Source organism: Giraffa tippelskirchi, chromosome 5, assembly GCF_054371585.1.
Source record: "Giraffa tippelskirchi isolate mGirTip1 chromosome 5, T2T-mGirTip1v1.2.pri, whole genome shotgun sequence".
Classification (NCBI taxonomy): domain Eukaryota; kingdom Metazoa; phylum Chordata; class Mammalia; order Artiodactyla; family Giraffidae; genus Giraffa; species Giraffa tippelskirchi.
The window spans coordinates 98,256,384-98,276,865 of NC_137279.1; the positions used below are offsets into that span (position 1 = coordinate 98,256,384).

Sequence of the window (20,482 nt, forward strand, 5' to 3'; positions counted from 1 at the left end):
AAATGAAGATATTGGTAGATTTGATTTTCTCTTTTCTAGCTTCTAGACACATCATCCAATCTCTGTCTCTGTATCTAAATGTCCCTCTCCTTGCTTTTGTAAAGATATCAGCCATTGGATTTAGAAACCATCCTAATCCAATATGACCTCAATTTTCACTAATTATATCTTCAGAGACCCTATTTCCAAATAAGATCACATTCTGAGTCTCTGTGGACATGCATTTTTTACATTCTTCCGCCCACTACAATTTATTGAGCAAGATTTATTCCAGAAATTCAAGCATCGGTCAACCTGAGAAAACCTATGTCCATGTCATTATCAAACTAAAGGGAAAGAAAAACGATTGTATTAATAAATACTTTACAAAAACATTTGTTTCTGGTTTTAAAAAAATCCATTCCACTGCAATAAGCAGCCTACGCACTGCAATTAGAGAGTAGCTTCCACTGTACACAACTAGAGAAAAGCCCACACAGCAACGAAGACCCAGCACAGCCAAAACAAATAAATGAAGAAAGAAAAAAACTATTTTGAAAAGAAGATCCATTATTGGAACTTCCAATAATGTTAAGATGTTAATGTTATAGTGTTAAGATGTCAGTTCTAAGTTAATGTTTAGTCAGTGCAGTTCCAATAAAACAACCCAACTTTAAAAAATAAAATGAAAATGAAGTAAAAAAAAAGATTCTTAACTTTTTTTTTTTTAACATGGACCTCTACGACTGGTGAAATCTGTTGAAGCCCTTCAACCTCATTGGATCATTGTGGAAATGAATGAGAGGCACACAAGTTGCTCAGCACAGTGCCTGACACACAGTGAGGGCTTAGGAAAAATCACTAATTATCCATGCACTCACTGTAAAACCAGGAGTAATACTTTTACTTTGAGGCTTCAAAAGTTCTTGTCACACTTTTGGGTTACGCCCACTCCAGAATATCAGTAAAAACCTTCCCTGGTCTGGGCCAAGTTGGAGCCCCTAGTGAGGAGTGGAAAGACATAGGCACATGGGAGGAAACCTTGGCGAGCTGCTGGTGCGGGGCCCTGGGCCCGGGCTCACCCTGGGGTGTGGCTTGCTCTCCCTATTGAACCCTTAGAATGTTAGTGTGTAAAATAACATGATATAGTATTATGAAAAAATCCATTTTATTAAAAATACAGTTACCAAAATAGAAATTACAAGTTTGTAATGCAGTAATTAATTTCTTTATTAACACAATAAGATGTAGTGACAAGTGTAATAATTACTATATTCTCAAAATAGTATTGAATGTAACAATTCTGGATGTTTGTATTAACTATCATGTGATATGAAAATACCTGATTTCTGTTGATGACAAAGTCACAGATAACTGCTGAAACTATGTGTTTTACCTTACTTTCATGATTGAAGGAAATGCTAAATTTCAGTTAGTGATTAATGAGAATAAAACTTTTCTTCGTCCAAGTTTATGAGTAGGTTTTATCCACTGACCCACAGATCAAGAGCCCTTGCAATAATGCAGTAAATGAAGAAAACTAAATAGTGTATAAGTGTATAAAACTAAATATTAAATAAGGAAAGGTAAAATAATCATTCCTTGCAGATGTGATTATGTATTAAGAAAATCCAGTAAACTAAATGCTTTTAGTTATTTGAATACATAAATACACTGAAGTCAGTAGCTTTCTTTTATTCTAGCAATAACCAGTTAGAGGTTGTAATGGAAAAGATGTTATTCCAAAATATAATAATATTAAGAGCTATAAAATACCTAAAAATAAGACTTATGTGAGGAAAACTGTAAAATTTTATCAAAGGGCATTACGAAATGTCTGAATAAATGTAAGACATACCATATTCCTGGATGATGAAATGCAGTACCATACTACTGTTCCTTCAAAGTTCTTATATAAATTTAATGTAATTTAGTTAACCTTAAGAGTTTTTTATTAGAACTTAAATTTTAAATTTCAAAAGGAAGATGAAGTATATGACATTAAAATGTTTTAAAAACTTTTAAACTTTTTTTGAGATGATTTTAGATTCATATTCAGTTATGAGAAATAATACAGAGATCCCCTACCCTTAACCCAGTTTCCCACAGTGGTTGTATCTTGCAAAACTATAGTTTAATATCATGAACAGGATATTTACATTGGTAGAGTCAAGATACAGAATATTTCTGTCATCATAAGGGTCCCTTGTGGTATCCTTTTAAAGCAACATCCGCTTTCCTCGTACTTCTACCCTCTCCTTAATCCCCAGCAGCTACTAACCTGTTTTCTATTTCTGTAATTTTGCTGTTTCAAGAATGTTCTATAAATGGAATTGTACAGTATGTACAATTTCTCCGGTCTTTGAGTATTACAAATAAAAGTGTATAAACATTTGGGTGCAGGTTTTTCTATAAATGTAAGTCTTCACTTTTCTGGGATAAATACCTGCAAGTGCTGTGCTGTATTGTATGTTGATTGCATGTTTAGTTTTTAAAGAAACTACCAAACTGTTTCCCAGAGTGGCTGTACTATGTTATATTCTTACCAGCAGTATATAGTGATCTTTTTTTGTATCTTTCCTATTTTTTTATTACTATTATTTTTAGCCATTTTAATAGGTATGTTGTACATCTCATTGTGGCTTTAGTTTGCGTTTCCCTCATGTCTAATGAAGTTGAACATCTTTCCATACGCTTATTTACCATCTGTGCATCACTGATGCAGTGGATATGAACTTGGGCAAACTTTGGGAGATGGTGAGGGACAGGGAGGCCTGGTGTGCTACAGTCCATGGGGTCGCAAATTTGGACACGACTGGGCGACTGAACAACAATCTTTGGTAAAATGTGTGTTTAAGACTTTTGCTTTATTGCTGTTGAGTTTTGAGAGTTCTTTTTATATTCTAGTTACAAGTCCTTTGTTGCAGTGTTTTCTCCCACTGTGTAACTTGTCTTTTGATCCTCTGACAGTCTTTCACAGAGCAAAAGTTCTTAATTTCAGTGATGTCCAGTTAATCGGTTTTTCATTTCCTGGATCATGCTTTTGGTACCTAGTCTAAGAACTCTTTGCCTAGCCCCTAGATCCTGAAGATTTTCTCTGAAAGTTACATAGTTGTACATTTTACATGTAAGTCCATGATTCATTTTGATTAAATTTTGTAATAAGGGGTTAAGGATTTTTTTTCCTACAGATGTCTAGTCGGTCTAGCACTGTTTGTTGAAGAGACTATCTTTCCTCCATTGAATTGCTTTTGCACTTTTGTCAAAATCATTTGAACATATTTGTGTGAGTGTTTCTGGGTTCCGTTGATCTAAGTGTCTGTGACTCTGCTAGGGTTGCACAGTCTTAATTACTGTAGCTATATTAGAAGTCTTGAACTCAGACTCTTTTCTCCCACTTTGTTTTAGCTATTATAGTTTCTTTACCTTCCCATATAAATTTTAGAATGGTCATATTTATATCTTCAAAAATATCTTGGTAGTATTTTGATAGGAATTGCATTAAACTTGTATATCAGTTTGAAGAGAATTTACATCTTCTGTTGAGTCTTCCAGTCCATGTATGTGATATGTCTCTCCATTTGTTTAGATCTTACATTTCTTTCATCAATATTCTTTCAGCATACAAATCCTGTGCATTTGTTAAATTCATGTTTAATTATTTTTTGAAAGGGTTATGAATGGTTTTGTGCTTTAAAATTTTTATGTCCATGTATTAATTGCTGTATATAGAAACACAGTTGAGTTTTGTGTGCTTATCTTGTATATTGCAGCTTTGCTGAATTTACTTGTTTGTTCTAAGAGGTTTTTTTGTTTTGGTAGGTTCCTTAGAATTTTCTACAAAGACAGTCATGTAATCTGCAAATGGGGGTAGTTTTATTTTTTTCCTTTTTCATCTATATGCCTTTTATTTCCTATTCTTACATTTTTGCACTGGCTAGAACTTCCCATACTGTGTTTAAATAAGTGATGAGAGTGAACATTTTTTTTCCTCGTTCCCAAATCTTAGGGAGAAGGCATCGTCTTTCACTGTTAAGTATATGGCAACCTGCTCCAATATTCTTGCCTGGAAAATTCCATGGACAGAGGAGCCTGGCGGGCTACAGTCCATGGGGTTGTAGAGTTGGACACGACTGAGCAACTGAGCTCATTCACGCACGCGTGCGCACACACACACACACACACACACACACACACCGGTTGGACACGACTGAGCGCATTCACGCGCACACACACCCCGGTAGTTTTAGTCATGGGGTTGTAGAGTTGGACACGACTGAGCAACTGAGAGCACACACACACACACACACACAACTGAGAGACACACAACTGAGAGCGCGCGCACGCACACACACACACACACACACACACACACACACACACACACACACACACACACACACACACACACACACACACACACACACACACACACACACACACACACACACACACACCGGTAGTTGTAGAAGACATTTCACTTTAATTTTTGTGTTTTTGTCAGAATGGGTGTTGAATTTTAGGAAATACTTTTTTTTTTTTTATACCCCATGGGTTTTATTTTTTTTCACTTTTTAAATTCTTTTTTACCCTTCCCTGTTGCACTTCCCTCTCACCCTGCAGCAAATACTTTTTATACATAGGCTGATATGATCATTATTTTTCTTCTTAGCCTAGTAATGTGTTGACTGATTTTAAGTGTTAAACCAGTTTGCTTTTCTTGAGTAAATCACATATGGTTACACTGTATAATTCTTTTGCATATTGCCAAATTCTGTTTGCTAAATTCTATTTGCTAATATTTTGTTAAGAATTTTTGCATCTGTTTTCCTAAGGAATATTGATCTTGGGTTTTTGTTTTTTTTCCTACTGTCTTTGTTTGGCTTTTGTATCAGATTTATACTAGCTTCATAAGATCAATTGGTAAGTGTTCCTTCCTCAACTAGTTTCTGGAGGAGATTGTGTAAAATTGCTGTTTATTCTTTAAATGTTCGGTAAAATTCTCCAGTGACATCATTTAGACCTAGAATTTTTTTTTTTAAGAGTTCTTGAAATATGAATTCAGTTTCCTAGTAATTATGGGACCATTCCTGTCACCTCTTTTGTGTTTGATTAGTTGTTTTAGTTTGTGTTTTTGTTTGTTTCTTTTAAAATTTTATTTGTTTATTTGTTTGGCTTTGTGCTGCATATGGGCTTTCTGTAGTTTCTCTAGGACACAGGGGCTCCAGAGCACAGGCTCAGTAGTTGTGGCACATGGGCTTGGTTGCCCATGTGGAGTCTTCCCAGTCAAACGCATATCCCCTGCATTAGCGAGTATTCTTTACCACTGGACCACCAGGAAAGTTGAGTTTGTGTTTTTTAAGAAATTGGTCCTTTTGATCTAAGTTGTCAGATTTATGTAAGTTAGTATTCTCAGTTATCTCTTCGATTTTTTCGGAGTCTGTCATAATTCCTGTTTTTTTCCCCTGATTTTGGTAGTTTGTGTGTTTTTGGTCTGGTTTGTCAATGTTATTGATGGATTTAAAGAACGCTTTTGTTTTATTTTTAAATTGTTCTTCTGTTTTACAATTTATTATTTTATGTCTTTCATTATTGCTTTCTTTTTGCTTGTTTTGGGTTTGTTTTGTTCTTTCTTTTCCCCAAAGATAGTAGTTTTAATTCAGCTTCAGAAAAAGCTGTCACGTGAATTTGGATTAGAAAACATGACTATAAGAGGTTTGGTTTTTCTGGAAACACAAGGAAGAAAAATAATCCTTAATAGGTTCAATGATAATTTTCTGGATCTTCCTCTTGCATCAAAAGCTATATATCTCCCCAAAGCACTTGCTCCAAGAGTTAGTTTACTCTTTTTATCTCTGTCTAGCTGGGACAGGCTACTTCCCTTCTGCCTCCACCCTTCTTCTTTCAGTCAGAGTGTGTGAATGCTAAAGACCTTGAGCTCTGACCAGTGAAAGAACTGTCCTTTAAGCCAGCAACCCACAGGCCAAAGCCCCATTCCAGTCCCCACGGCAGAGGCCACAAAGCTGACATTGTTTCTACTGTCTCAGTGAAAGTCGTTCAGTTGTGTCCGACTCTTTGCCACCACATGGACTGTATAGTCCATGGAATTCTCCAAGCCAGAATACTGGAGTGGGTAGCCTTTCCCTTCTCCAGGGGATCATCCCAACCCAGGGATTGAACCCAGGTCTCCTGCGGTGCAGGTGGATTCTTTACCAGCTGAGTCACCAGGGAAGCCCTCCACTGTCTCAGGAAGAAGCCAAAAGCTGGCCCTCAGCATAAATCAAGGCCTAACGTGAAGAAAGAATGAAGGCTCCCAGGTCCAGAGTAGGCTGCAAGCTGGGGGCAAGAAAAGGGAACTTTTGCAGTCATTCCATCTTTAGAAATAAGGGGAAAACTGGACCCTTTCCATTATTGTGGTTCTATAAGGTACTCGACTGCTGAGCTCCAAGAGGATCTGCAAGCGGAAACCTTTTCCTAGGTCCCACATCAAGTATCGGATCCCATTCCAGGTGTGATATAGGAGAGGGAAGACGAGTGCAAATTTGGCTATGTGATCAGTGCTGGTCCCAAACACAGGGACTTCACAAGTTCCAAATGAGAATCAAAGCTCCCAGGGACCAAGAGGGCCGACAGCCCAAAGAGATTCCAATACTCGAGGCAACACCAGTGCCACAGTGGCAAATGGAAATCACCATGAAAAGAGACCATTTGTAGATTCTGATATGAGGAGAGAAAGGACAATTTGAAATAGTGTTCTTTTCCAGAACCTCTCCATCTCTTCCTTGGCTGTGGTTCCCAAAGGAACAACATTTCTGATACTGAACTGAGGACTAAGGTGGGCGTGGAGGCAATGATGACCAACATGTCTCAACAAGAGCTCAACCATCTTGGGGTCTGGCCTGGATGGAAGTGACCTGTTTTTTCCCTTTTAGTTTAGATGATTTATTTGACTTTTCCTCTTTTCTTATATAGCATTTTAGTGCTGTAAGATTTCCTCTGACTATGTAGCTTTTGGTGTGTTCCACAAATTTTACCATCTTGTAATTTCATTTTTAGTTTGCTGTATTCTTTATCCACTTTGAGACCTCTTTTTAAGTTACTGAGAAATGTGTTATTTAGTGTCCAGGCGAATGGAGATTTTCCTATTGTCTTTCTGTTAACTAATTTCCAGTTTGATTCCATTGTGGGTGGAGAATCCAATCTATGATTTCAGTTCTTTTAAATTTGTTGAGGTTTGCTTAATGGCACAGTTCATTTCAGTTCAGTCGCTCAGTCGTGTCCGACTCTTTGCGACCCCATGAATCGCAGCACGCCAGTCCTCCCTGTCCCTCACCAACTCCCGGAGTTTACCCAAACCCATGTCCATTGAGTCGGTGATGCCATCCAACCATCTCATCCTCTGTCGTCCCCTTCTCCTCCTGCCCCCAATCCTTCCCAGCATTAGCGTCTTTTCCAATGAGTCAACTCTTTGCATTTGGTCTATCTTGGTATCTATTCTGGGGACACTTGAAAAGAACGTATATCTGCTGGTGTTGGGTGTGGTATTTTTATAAATGTTAACTTGCTGTTGTTCAGTCACTAAATTGTGTCTGATTCTTTGTGACCCCATGTACTGCAGCGCGACAGGCCTCCCTGTCCTTCACCATCTCCTGGAGTTTGCTCAAACTCATGTCCTTTGAGTCAATGGTGCTATCCAACTATCTCATCCTCTGTTGTCCCCTTCTCCTCCTGCCCTCAGTTTTTCCCAGCATCAGGGTCTTTTCCAGTGAGTCGGCTTTTTGCATCAGGTGGCCAAAGTATTGGAGCTTCAGCTCCAACATCAGTCCTTCTAGTGAATATTCAGGGTTGATTTCCTTTAGGATTGATTGGTTTGATCTCCTTACAGTCTGAGGGACCCTCAAGAATCTTCTCCATTACTACAATTTGAAAGCATCAATTCTTCAACCCTCAACCTTCATTATGGTCCATGTCTCACATCCGTATATGACTACTGGAAAAAAACATAGCTTTGGCTGTATGGACCTTTGTAGGCAAAGTTATGTCTCTGCTTTTTAATGTGCTGTCTAGGTTTATGATGGCTTTCCTTCCAAGGAACAAGCATCTTTTAATTTCATGGTTGCAGTCACTGTCTGTAGCAATTTTGGAGCCCAAGAAAATAAAATGTCAGTGTTTCCACTTTTTTCCCTTCTAATTGCCATGAAGCGATGGGACTGGATGCCATGATCTTAGTTTTCTGAATGTTGAGTTTTAACCCACTTTTTCACTCTCCTCTTTCACCCTCATCAAGAAGCTGTTTAGTTCCTCTTTGCTTTCTCCTGTTGGAGTGGTATCATCTGCATATCTGAGGTTGTTGATATTTCTCCCTGCAATCTTTATTCCAGCTTTCGATTCATCCAGCCTGGCATTTCACATGATGTACTCTGCATGTAAGTTAAATAAGCAGAATAACAATATACAGCCTTGATGTACCCCTTTCCCAATTTTGAACCAGTCCGTTGTTCCATGTCTCGTTCTTACTGTTGCTTCTTGACCTGCATATGGGTTTCTCAGGAGACAGATAAGGTGGTCTGGTATTCCTGTCTCTTTAAGAATTTTCCACAGATTGTTTTGATTCACACAGTCAAAGGCTTTAACATAGTCAATGAAGCAGAAGTAGATGTTTCTCTGTAATTCCCTTGCTTTCTCTAAGATCCAGCGGATGTTGGCAATTTGATCTCTGGTTCCTCTGCCTTTTCTAAACCCAGCTTGTACATCTGGAAATTCTTGAAGCCTGGCTTGAAGGATTTCAAGTCTTCATTTTCCGGTGTCATATCTTTTTGCCTTTTCACGCTATTCATGGGGTTCTCAAGGCAATAATACTGGAGTGGTTTGCCATTACCTCCTCCTGTGGACTACATTTTGTCAGAACTCTCCACTGTGACCCGTTCATCTTGGATGGCCCTGATGGCATGGCTTGTATAGCTTCACTGAAGCTTATGCAGCTTCATACATAAGCCCCTTCACCATGACAAGCTGTGACCCATGAAGGGGAAATGTGAATTAGGCCCTGTTGATTGAGGTGTCACTGAGGTTTTCTGTACCTTTGCTGATTTTCTTTTTAATTGTTCTGTGCATTGTTTAGAGAGGGATGTTGAAGTCTCTCAGCTATAACTGTTTTCTCCTTTCTGTTCTGTCAGTTTTTGTTTAACATATTTTGCAGCTTTGTCATGCATGTACACCAAATGTTTCCTTGCTGGATTGAATCTTTGTTATATAATGTTCTGCTGTGTCTGGTAATTTTATTTGCTTTGGAGTTTACCTTTTTGTGTTGTTCAGTCACCAAGTTGTGTCCAGCTTTTTGCGAATGCGTGGACTGCAGCATGCCAGGCCTCTCTTTCCCTCACCATCTTCCAGAGTTTACCTTATCTGGTTATTAATATAGCCACTTTTGCTTTCCTTTGATTAATATTTTACAAGATGTATCTTTTCCATTATTTTACTTTCATCCCGCCTCCACTGTTACATTTGAAGTGAGTTTCTTGTAGACAGCATGTAGTTGTCATGTTTTTTAAGTTGCTCTGCCAGTCTCTGTCTGTTAATCGGTGTATTTAGACCATTTGCACTTAATAAAATTATTGATGTGTTAGTGCTTAAATCTGCCATTTTATTTTTTGTTTTCTGTTCGTTTTGATTTTTGTTTCTCTGTTTTCTTTTTCCTGCCTTCCTATAGGTTATTTGAACATTTCTAAAACCTCTAAAGAGTTGGACACAACTGAGCAACTGAACAATAACAACAAATAATGTTTATTACTATATCTTCTTGAGTAGCTTTTCTAGTAATTGCTATAGTGGGCCTTATGTTATATATCAGTTCAGTTCAGTCGCTCAGTCGTGTCCGACTCTCTGCGACCCCATGAATTGCAGCACGCCAGGCCTCTCTGTCCATCACCAACTCCCGGAGTCTACCCAAACCCATGTTCATCGAGTCGGTGATGCCATCCAACCATCTCATCCTCTGTCGTCCCCTTCTCCTCCCGCCCCCAATCCTACCCAGCATTAGGGTCTTTTCCAATGAGTCAACCCTTCGCATGAGGTGGCCAAAGTATTGGAGCTTCAACTTCAACATCAGACCTTCCAATGAACACCCAGGATTGATCTCTTTTAGGATGGATTGATTGGATCTCCTTGCAGTCCAAGAAACTCTCAAGAGTCTTCTCCAACACCACAGTTCAAAAGCATCAATTCTGCGGCGCTCAGCTTTCTTCACCGTCCAACTTTCACATCCATACATGACTACTGGAAAAACCATAGTCTTGACTAGACGGACTTTTGTTGGCAAAGTAATGTCTCTGCTTTTAAACATGCTATCTAGGTTGGCCATAACCTTCCTTCCAAGGAGTAAGCGTCTTTTAATTTATACATACACATAATTCAGCACAGTCTGTTGATGTCATTTTACCAGTTTGAGTAAAGTGTTGAAATCTTACCTCCCTTTACATTCTTTTATCCTCCCCATTTATAATTTTCCTTAAATTTCTGTATTTACATTTAGAAACATCAGTGTTGTCATTTTTGCTTCAACCATTATATATAATTTAGAAACTTCAAAAGGAGAGGGACAGCCTATTGATACAGTGTTTTTTTTCTTCTTTCTTGGTGTTCTAAAATTTTTTCTCTTTAACATCCTTTGTTTTCAGAGAACTTTGTTTAGCTATTCTTTAGCATAGGGCTGCTGATGACAGATCCTCCTTAGTTCTCCATCATCAGAGAATATGTTTGTTTTCCACTCATTTTTGAATTATGTTTTCACTGGCTAAAGGATTCTGGATTGGTAGTTTCTTTCTTTCAGAAATTAAAAAATATTGTGCCACTTTCTTTTGGCCTCCATTGTTTCTGGTAAAAAATCTGTTATCTGAATTATTTTTCCTCTCTTAAGTGTCATTTTTCTCTAGCTACTTTCAAAACTTCGTCTTTAATTTTTTTATGTTGAATTGTGATGTGTGTTGAAATGAGTTTCTTTAGGTTTATCCTTTAAGGGTTGCTCAACTTCTTGAATCCATAGGTTACATCTGTCACCAAATTTGGGAAGTTAGATGTTATTTTTCAGCTTTGGCTTCTTTCTCCCCTCCAGGACTCTAATGACACAAATACTAGCTCTTTTGTTAGTTACACAAGTCCCTGAGCATCTCTTGATTTTTTTTTTTTTCCTATTCATTTTCTTTCCCTGTCTGTTTTCTCTTCAGTCAGTCAGTTCAGTCGCTCAGTCGTGTCTGACTCTTTGCGACCCCCATGGACTGCAGCACTCCAGGCTTCCCTGTCCATCACCAACTCCCGGAGCCTGCTCAAACTCATGTCCATCGAGTCGGTAATGCCATCCAGCCATATCATCCTCTGTCGTCCCCTTCTCCTCTTGCTTTCAATCTTTCCCAGCATCAGGGTCTTTTCCAGTGAGTCAGTTCTTCACATCAGGTGGCCAAAGTATTGGAGCTTCAGCTTTCGAATCAGTCCTTCCAATGAATATTCAGGGCTGATTTCCTTTAGGATTGACTGGTTTGATCTCCTTGCAGTCAAAGGGACTCTCAAGAGTCTTCTCCAACACCACAGTTCAAAAGAATCAATTCTTCGGCACTCAGCTTTCTTTATGGCCCAACTCTCACATCCATACATGACTACTGTTAAAACCATAGCTTTGACTAGACGAACCTTTGTCAGCAAAGTAATGTCTCTACCTTTTAATATGCTGTCTAGGTTTGTCATAGCTTTTCTTCCAAGGAGCAAGCATCTTTTGATTTTATGGCTGCAGTCACCATCTGCAGTGATTTTGGAGCCCAAGAAAATAAAGCCTATCACTGTTTCCATTGTTTCCCCATCTATTTGCCATGAAGTGATGGGACTGGATCACAGATGTTTTCTCTTAGGATTAGGTAATTTGTAGTGTTCTTTCATTTCATGGATTCTTTCCTTTATTCCCTCCTTTCTGCTGTTGAGCCTATCCACTTAACTTTTAATTTCAATTTATATTTTCAGTTCTAAGATTTCTATTCAGTTCTTCTTTATATTTCCTACATATTTGCTGAGACTATTTTTGCTGAGGCTATTTTCTCATTTGTTTCAACTGTGATAGTAATTGCTTGTTGAAGCATTTTTACCATCTCTGGGTCAGGAAGATCCTCTGGAGAAGGTAATGGCAGTCCACTCCAGTATTCTTGCCTGGAGGATCCCATGGACAGAGGAACCTGGCGGGCTATAGTCCATGGGGTCACAAAGACTCAGACATGACTGAGTGTTTATTATTATTTTTACCATACTCACTTTTAAAGTCTTTATCAGATAATTCTAACATCTATGTCATTGCATTGTTAGCATCTATTGATTATTACTTTTCTCAAATTTATGATCTTCCTGATTCTTAGTATGATGAGTGATTTTTTTTAAAAGTTTGAAGCCTGGACATTTTTGTATTCTGTGATATTGGCCCTTATTTAAACCTGTTTTATCTAGCTTTCATGATACCACTTTAGAAGAGTGGTAACAATAAGGGCGCTACCTTGTTATTACTCGGTAGAGATAGAATTCCAGGTTCCCCACTAAGCCTGTTTTGACACTTGAGGTAGGACTTCTTACTGCTGGATATGGATGGGAATTAAATTTCTCCACATGGTCGCCATTGACACTTGGGAGGGACAGGTCCTCATTTCTGACCACTGGAAATGAAAATTCCAAGACTCTGCTTGGCCTTCTCTGACACCATCCCAGGAGGGGTTTTGAGGTGCTTTGTTACAGCCTTGCAAAGACAGATATTTAGGTTCCCCACTCAGGCTTTGCTGACAGAGTAATGGTTGGGTCACAGTTTTCCTCTGGTGTTTGGCTTAGGTAGAGTAGTAGTTAAGAATTCTCTGTCTTGGTAACCTGTTCTCTTTCCTGGTCCTTTGTCTAGAGAGACTAAGCCTTTAGGAAAAGGAAACCCAGGAGAACTCATCCCCATAAATTCTTCAGATCCTGAAGTCTTTAGCTGGTCTGCCTTCTTTTCTCTACCTTTCAGAGTATTCTTATGTTTGTTTTCTGTATGATGTCTAGAACTTTTAGTTGTGCTTAGCAGAAGGAATAGGGAAAAGTACATCTATTCCATTGTCCTGGAAGCAGAAATAGTATATGCCATTTAATAAGAACATTTTGTAAAATAAATTAATGGAGAATGGAGAACTTTCCTGTTTGATAATTAAAATGTGCTATAAAAAACATTTTCTATCAAAAGTGTTCAGTATTGACACAGGGGCTGGAAAATATATTATTACACAATAAAAATATAGAAAGAGATCAATTGCTTGTAGACACCCAAAAATATAGTAAAGAGAGTCATTTCAGATAAGTGAGGAAAGGATGGATTAACCAGCAAATGATACTGGAATAATTAGCTAACCATTTACAAGAAGAAAATCAGTGCCTTGCCTTATGCCAGGTAGGCAAAAGTAATAAATTTCAAATGGATTAAAAATCTAAATGAGAAACACAGAAGTATTATAAGGATATAAATTCAAAGGTGGGGAGCTTTTCTAAGCAAGACAGAAATCCAGGAATTATTTAGGAAAACATTGATAAGTTTAACAACATAAAATTGTAAAACGTTATATATTTAAAGGCTGAGGTAGGTGATGGAAAATATTTGTAATACATAATAGGCATGTATTATCCTCTATAAATTGATATCCTTTAATATTTTTTATATACCAATAGATAATATCTTTTATATACTGATGGATCCTGTAAATTCTGTAGAAAAAGATATATTATTAAGTATAAAAACTTCAAAGATACGTCAACTCATTGATTTCAGAGGACTAATGTAAAAACACATAATAAGAATTAAATACTGTACCATTTTTGCCTGTCAGTTTTGGTGAAATTACAAAGGATAATATCAAGTCCTGTTGAGGGAAGTAAGTACTCTCATATCCTGTTAGTAGGAGCAGAAATTGTAGCAACCTTTTTGGAATGTAATTTAACAGTATCCATCATAATTTTAAATGCTTATTATATACCTGGATACAGTGAATTTCTCTCTAGGGATCTGTTCTAAAAAGCAGAAGAGAATTTAAAGTTGTATGTGTAAATGTTTTATATACTTATATTAGTAAGTATAAATACATTTGCTTATTTGTAATAGTAGATAATTAGTAATAGTAAATAGAAACAGCATAAATGTCAGTCAACTTGGGGAATGGCTGAATAAGGTATATATTCATACAGTGTGAGGTTATGAAAAGGGATGAGGCATCTGTCTTGAGTGTATGTGTGTGTATATGGATATCTTTGATATGTATTTAAATGCTAAAAGCAACTTTCAGATCAGGATTCCATTTTTATGAAGAAAAATGCCTCCTCCCCCATCAAAACACACATGTCATTTAATAATGGCCATATCCATTGGTTGGCAGGAGACTCTTGCACTAAAGGCCCCCATGTTTCCTTTCCATTGCATCATTTTTTCTCTCCAGACCTAGTTCATTTTCAGCCTGGAGAAATACCTCTTCTGCTTGGCCACCCTAAAGTTGCTCTTAATTCTTTTCTTTTAATATCTGGTTTCACTTTACCCATACCCAGCTTCTCATTTGTAATCTGTTCTGTATACTTCCTGTATGCTACATTTTCAGGGATTTATCCAAAAACATCAAGAATCTTTGTATACAATATTTTTGCCCTGTCTTATGGACTCTCACATAAGGTTAGTCCCAAAAGGCTCGTCTTCAACAAAAGGTCGTCTTCAACAAATCCACTGTAATCAGATGTGCCCATTTTTGATCAGAGAGATAGATGTGTATAATCTGAGGGGAAAAATAAGAGATAAACTGAACTCAACTGTTACAAATGGTTGCTTCTGGGGTATGAGATTGAATTGATAGGAGAGAGGAAGGATTAAAAAGAGGAGCCATAAAAAAGGACTTAGAGTTTTATTCTATGTAAGTATTTTTGAATATTGGACTTTAGGTGATTTTTAATTTTCAGGTTGTTCTGCATTTTCCAAATAAAATAAATCAGAGGAGCTAAGTTATATATATTTGTTGCATGAATGAAGTATGTAAACCAATTTGTGTCTTTTAGATTAATGTCACTATTACAAACTTTTAGAAGTGGAGGCTGCAGAATATAGTGCCACCTCTTCCAAACTGTATGAAGTTGGGGAAACTGAAGTAGGGAAATCATTTTCCAGAGTAAGAATTCAAGAAAAGCAATTTAGAATGAGCATTTGAGTTTTCTAGCAAACTACTGAGATATCATCCATAGCTTCAGCCTTTCTTCTAGCTAGTTTGATAGTGATGATGATGATAAACAAGGACAATCTTTCTAAAATCTGTATTTCTGTTTGTCTCTGACAGAAATGACATCAGATGTACCACCTCTGGGTCCAGCCATTGCCTCTGGAAATCCTGGGCCTGGGATTCAAGGTGGAGGAGCCATTGTCCAGAGGGCTATTAAGCGGCGACCAGGGTAAGTTTAAGTGTAGTGTATCATGAACGCTTCTCCTTTAAACCAGCCTAATTTTGTTAGTTACTAAACCCCTTTTCCTAATCCACTTGCTTCTTCTGGCTGCTTATTACACTCCTGTCAGATAACTTTCTTTAGTCCCTGGATTTTTCTTTGTGTGAAATTGATGTTTTTATCTAAGTTGCTTCAGTTCAGTTTAGTCGCTCAGTCGTGTCCGAGTCTTTGCGACCCCGTGAACCACAGCACGCCAGGCCTCCCTGTCCATCACCAACTCCTGGAGTTTACTCAAACTCATGTCCATTGAGTTGGTGATCCCATCCAACCATCTCATCCTCTGTCGTCCCCTTCTCTTCCTGCCCTCAATCTTTCCCAGCATCAGGGTCTTTTCAAATGAGTCAGCTCTTTGCATCAGGTGGCCAAAGTATTGGGAGTTTCAGCTTCAACATCAGTCCTACCAATGAACACCCAGGACTGATCTCCTTTAGCATGGACTGGTTGGATCTCCTTGCAGTCCAAGGGACTCTCAAGAGTCTTCTCCAGCACCACAGTTCAAAAGCATCAATTCTTCGGCGCCCAGCTTTCTTCACCATCCAACTCGCACATCCATACATGACCACTGCAAGAACCATAGCCTTGACCAGACGGACCTTTGTTGGCAACATAATGCCTCTGCTTTTTAATATGCTGTCTAGGTTGGTCATAACTTTCCTTCCAAGGAGTAAGCGTCTTTTAATTTCATGGCTGCAGTCACCATCTGCAGTGATTTTGGAGCCCAGAAAAATAAAATCAGCCACTGTTTCCACTGTTTCCCCATCTGTTTGCCATGAAGTGATGGGACCGGATGCCATGATCTTAGTTTTCTGAATGTTGAGCTTTAAGCCAACTTTTTCACTGTCCTCTTTCACTTTCATCAAGAGGCCCTTTAATTCTTCTTCACTTTCTGCCATAGGGGTGGTGTCATCTGCATATCTGGGGTTATTGATATTTCTCCCAGCAATCTTGATTCCAGCTTGTGCTTTATCCAGCCTGGCATTTCTCATGATGTACTCTGCATATAAGTAAAAGAAGCAGGGTGACAATATGCACCCTTGATGTACTCCTTTTTCTATTTGGAACCAGTCTGTTGTTTCATGTCCAGTTCTAACTGTTGCTTCCTGACCTGCATACAGGTTTCTCACGAGGCAGGTCAGGTGCTTAGAGGCAGTTTTTTTTTTTTTTTTTTTTAAACCAAAAATCTCTGCAAGGTAAAGGACTATAGCTAAGCCCAAAGATTTCAGTGTTGCTGAGAAAATTTCACTGCTTTCATTAAGCTTTGTATCTCCATTCTCAGAATCTTTTTGGTAGGCTTTTTACTTTCCTGAATTTAGAGAATGCTGAAATCTAGAATATTTTTTGTTTAAGTTATTGATATGTTGCCTTGTTGGGAATCCAGAGTCCATTTGGTTCCAGAATTTATTAAATGCCTAATTAGTGTAAGGCATTGTGTGATTTGCTCCTAGAATACAAAGGTAAATAAGGCACAGTCCTTATTTCTAAGTTGCTTATGTTCTTAAAGGGATAATCATCACACACATAAATGTAATTCAAAATAGAATATGCCAGGTTTGCTAAGAAAGGAATAAATACAGTGCTGTGTATTTCACCATATAGAAATATCACCATTGGTTGGTAGAGGTTGGGAAAGGCTTCAGAAAAGAGGTTGCTTTAGAATGGCCTGGGAGAATGGGTAGTATTTTACCTACTTTTTGGTACTAAATCTTCTATTTTTTTCTTTCTTTGGTTCTAAAAAATTCTGTAGCTAATGTTACACCTAGTCTTTAAGTTTCCTCCTATCTATAGTAGTGCAAGAGTGTTCTCTGCTTTAAGATGGTAACAGAATAACATATTAAGGCTTGCTTTGTCTCCAAGAAGCAGTTAGTTTACTGAGGCATAGGGTGAATAGGTAATTTACCCAAGGTTTTTTTTTGTTGTTGTTTTTTTCTCCAAGTCATTTTATTAGAACGTATGACTCGAAAGGAACTACAAAGAAGATGCCTCAAAATGCTGTACATGCTTTGTGCTTGACGCCTACAGACACGGAGCCAGAGTGTGGATGGCAGGGAGCCGGGGGAAGCAGGAGGGTGGGGTGGGATCAGGTCTCCACCACTGAGTTCCCATATGCTGTACACGCCCCTAAGTCAGGTTCAACTTTTCTCTCCGTGAAAGAGTGAATGCCTTTGGACTCAAAGCTAGTAAGTGGAGGATCTATAATGTAAACCTTGAGAGATTAGCTTTAGAGTCTATTCTCTTAAACACAGTGTTAAGGTTATATATAATACCAAACAATTAGAATCAGTATTAATATCAAAATTAAGAGATTGGCTGAGAAAGTTATATTGAAAGTGTACAGCTGTTAGAAGTGGCAAATATGTATTAGTACAGACAAATGTTCATAATATACTGAGAAAAGAGGTGACAGTATATGTAATATATCAACTCCTATCAGAAAAAAATATGTATATAACACGTATGCATAGCCAAAAAACTAAAAGGATACTTATCAGTTAGTCTGGATGATGGGATTATGGGTGATTTATTTTTTCTTTTGTTTTTAATTATTTCTAAATTTTATGAAGTGTTTGTAATATTGGTAATGAGAAAAATATATTAAAAGAAATAATATTTTTAAAATGAAATATTAGAAAATGTAGAAAGTTAGAAGACTAGTAAAGCAATCATCTTACTACCCAAATTCATCTCCCATTAATTTTTTTTGCATAATTACTTCATTCTTTATATGTAGTTATAATCATATAATTATATTGGGTTATGTAGCCTAGTCTTTTGATCTAATTGTATAAAATAACTCTTTTCCCCATACTGTTACATATTGTATAGAAACATAATTTAAAATAGTTGCATAGAAGGATATACTTAATTTCTGTTTGGGGACATTTAAACAGTTTTGAAGATATACTGTTATATTGTAATACTTACTGAGTATCTTTGTACATAAATTTTTTCTGAGTTGTTTCTTTAGGATAGATTCTTAGAAATGAAGTTATTGGGTCAGTAGGTTGATTTTGACATGTGATCTGGGGCTACAAGGATGAGGAAAACTGGACACTTTCAGGACTGATGCTATGTACTTCACATATAATCCATTTAGAGGCCTATATCAGGTTATTGCTCTAATGAAGATGCCAAGATCACTGGGTTAAGGTGGTAACATGAGTTACATTTTAGTTTAGTATAGAGATAATAGGAGATTGCCTATCTCATTACCTATAATCTTGCCTAATCCCTTGAAATGAAAGTCGCTTCTTTTTTCACTAAGCATCTATAGCTTATTGATTGTGCTCCTCATATGGTGCTTTCTCATTTTCACTTGTATATTTATATTTGTGTAGGAGAAGCCTTTGAGGGCAAATCTTTTGTTTTCAACTCATTGAGTACAGTATCTGGAATATATCATGTATTACATGTTCATTGGATGAATGAAGGAAAGAAACATTATTTAACAACCTTCGGGGAATTCTCTGGTGATTCATTGGTTAAAACTCGGTGCTTTCACAGCTGAGGGCCCATATTTGGTTCTGTTGCTACTGTTGCTAAGTTGCTTCAGTCCTGTCCGACTCTGTGCGACCCCATAGACGGCAGCCCACCAGGCTCCCCCGTCCCTGGGATTCTCCAGGCAAGAACACTGGAGTGGGTTGCCATTTCAGGTATTTGGTTCTACCTGGGAACTAAGTAAGATTCCACAAGCTGCGCAGTGTGGCCAAACAAAAACCCAACTTTTGGAGGCCTTAAATCACTTCCTTATGGAACATCACTGTTTTGAGAGATATTTTAGAGAGCTGGTAACATAGCTTCGAATAGACTATAGAAATGAAAAATAAAGACCTGAATTACTCATACTAATGTTTTCCTTGTCCTTTTTAAGTAGATTCCTGCTTCTTTTGTGAGGTTGTACTCTGATGTAAAACTTTGACAAAGGTGGATTGCTACCCTAGGAAAATAAAGGTAGCAGTAGGCACTCTTTTTAAAGAAAAAATTATTTATTTACTTGCTAAGTTGCTTCAGTCATGTCTGACTTCTTTGCGACCTCATGAATGATAGCCCACCAGGTGCCTCTGTCCATGGGATTCTCTAGGCAAGAGTTTTGGAGTAGGTTGCCATGCCCTCCAGGGGATCTTCCCAACCCAAGGACTGAACCCATGTCTCTTTATTTACTTATTTATTATTTATTTTTGGCTGTGCTGGGTTTTCGTTGCTGTGCATGGGCTTCCTCTAGCTGTGGAGAGCAGAGGCTACTCTCTAGTTGTGATTTCTGGGTTTCTCATTGTGGTGGCTTCTCTTGTTGCAGAGCTTGGACTTTATGTGCACAGGCTCAGTAGTTGTGGCACGTGAGCTTAGTTGCCGTGCGGCATGTGGGATTTTCCCAGACCAAGGATTGAACCTGTGTCCCCTGCATTGGCAGGCAGATTCTTAACCATTGGACCACTAGGGAAGTCTGGTACTCATTTTTGATTGACCAATTTCTTTGCCCAGTTTGGTTCAACAAGGAAGAGGTAGTATATCTTTGCTTATGTCCACTTCCTCTTTTCCTTCTTCCTTTTGAGTGGGTGTTCAGATAGATTGTGGGTTTAGAATTTTAATATTCTGCATTATCAGTAGGCTTATAATATTTTCTGTTGACTTTCCTCAGATTGGATTTTGATGATGATGGAGAAGGGAACAGTAAATTTTTGAGGTAAGATCATAAAACTTTATCTAGATTTCTGATATTAAAAATTAGTTAATTATCTGTATGACTCATAGTTTTGTCTTTAGACCTAAGAAGAGTCCTTCATCCTAAAACTAAAATTTCCTGTTATACCCCATACAATTTCCAAGCATTCTGGTAATAACTCCAGAGGAAAACGTTCAATGAGAAGAGGGTATAGAATTTACAAGACCCTTTGTATCAGTTACTTACAGTTGGGTGGCTTAAAAATAACAATGATATATTATTTCTTACAATTCTGTTAATTGGTTATTCTGCTGATGTTGCCTAGGCTCA

The 20,482-nt window shown here is 37.8% G+C and overlaps 1 protein-coding gene and 1 pseudogene across 11 annotated transcripts in view; one reads left to right on the forward strand and one right to left on the reverse strand.

Annotated features, from left to right (window-relative positions):
* ARNT (aryl hydrocarbon receptor nuclear translocator) overlaps positions 1-20,482 on the forward strand; it is a 68,785-nt gene that overhangs the window by 16,453 nt on the left and 31,850 nt on the right. For 8 of the 11 annotated variants that reach the window (XR_014053066.1, XM_081487749.1, XM_081487752.1 and 5 more), the window contains exons 2-3: positions 15,333-15,444; positions 20,129-20,173. Coding sequence is in view for 10 of the 11 variants with exons in the window: in XM_081487745.1 (XP_081343871.1) it covers positions 15,333-15,444; positions 20,129-20,173 (157 nt within the window). In the remaining variant the exon portion in view is untranslated. Of the gene's footprint in view, positions 1-11,201; positions 11,324-15,332; positions 15,445-20,128; positions 20,174-20,482 lie in introns of all 11 variants that reach the window. The other 3 variants (XM_081487742.1, XM_081487743.1, XM_081487746.1) reach the window with 1 other exon arrangement.
* Positions 14,305-14,751, reverse strand: LOC145507798 (NADH dehydrogenase [ubiquinone] 1 alpha subcomplex subunit 5 pseudogene; annotated as a pseudogene).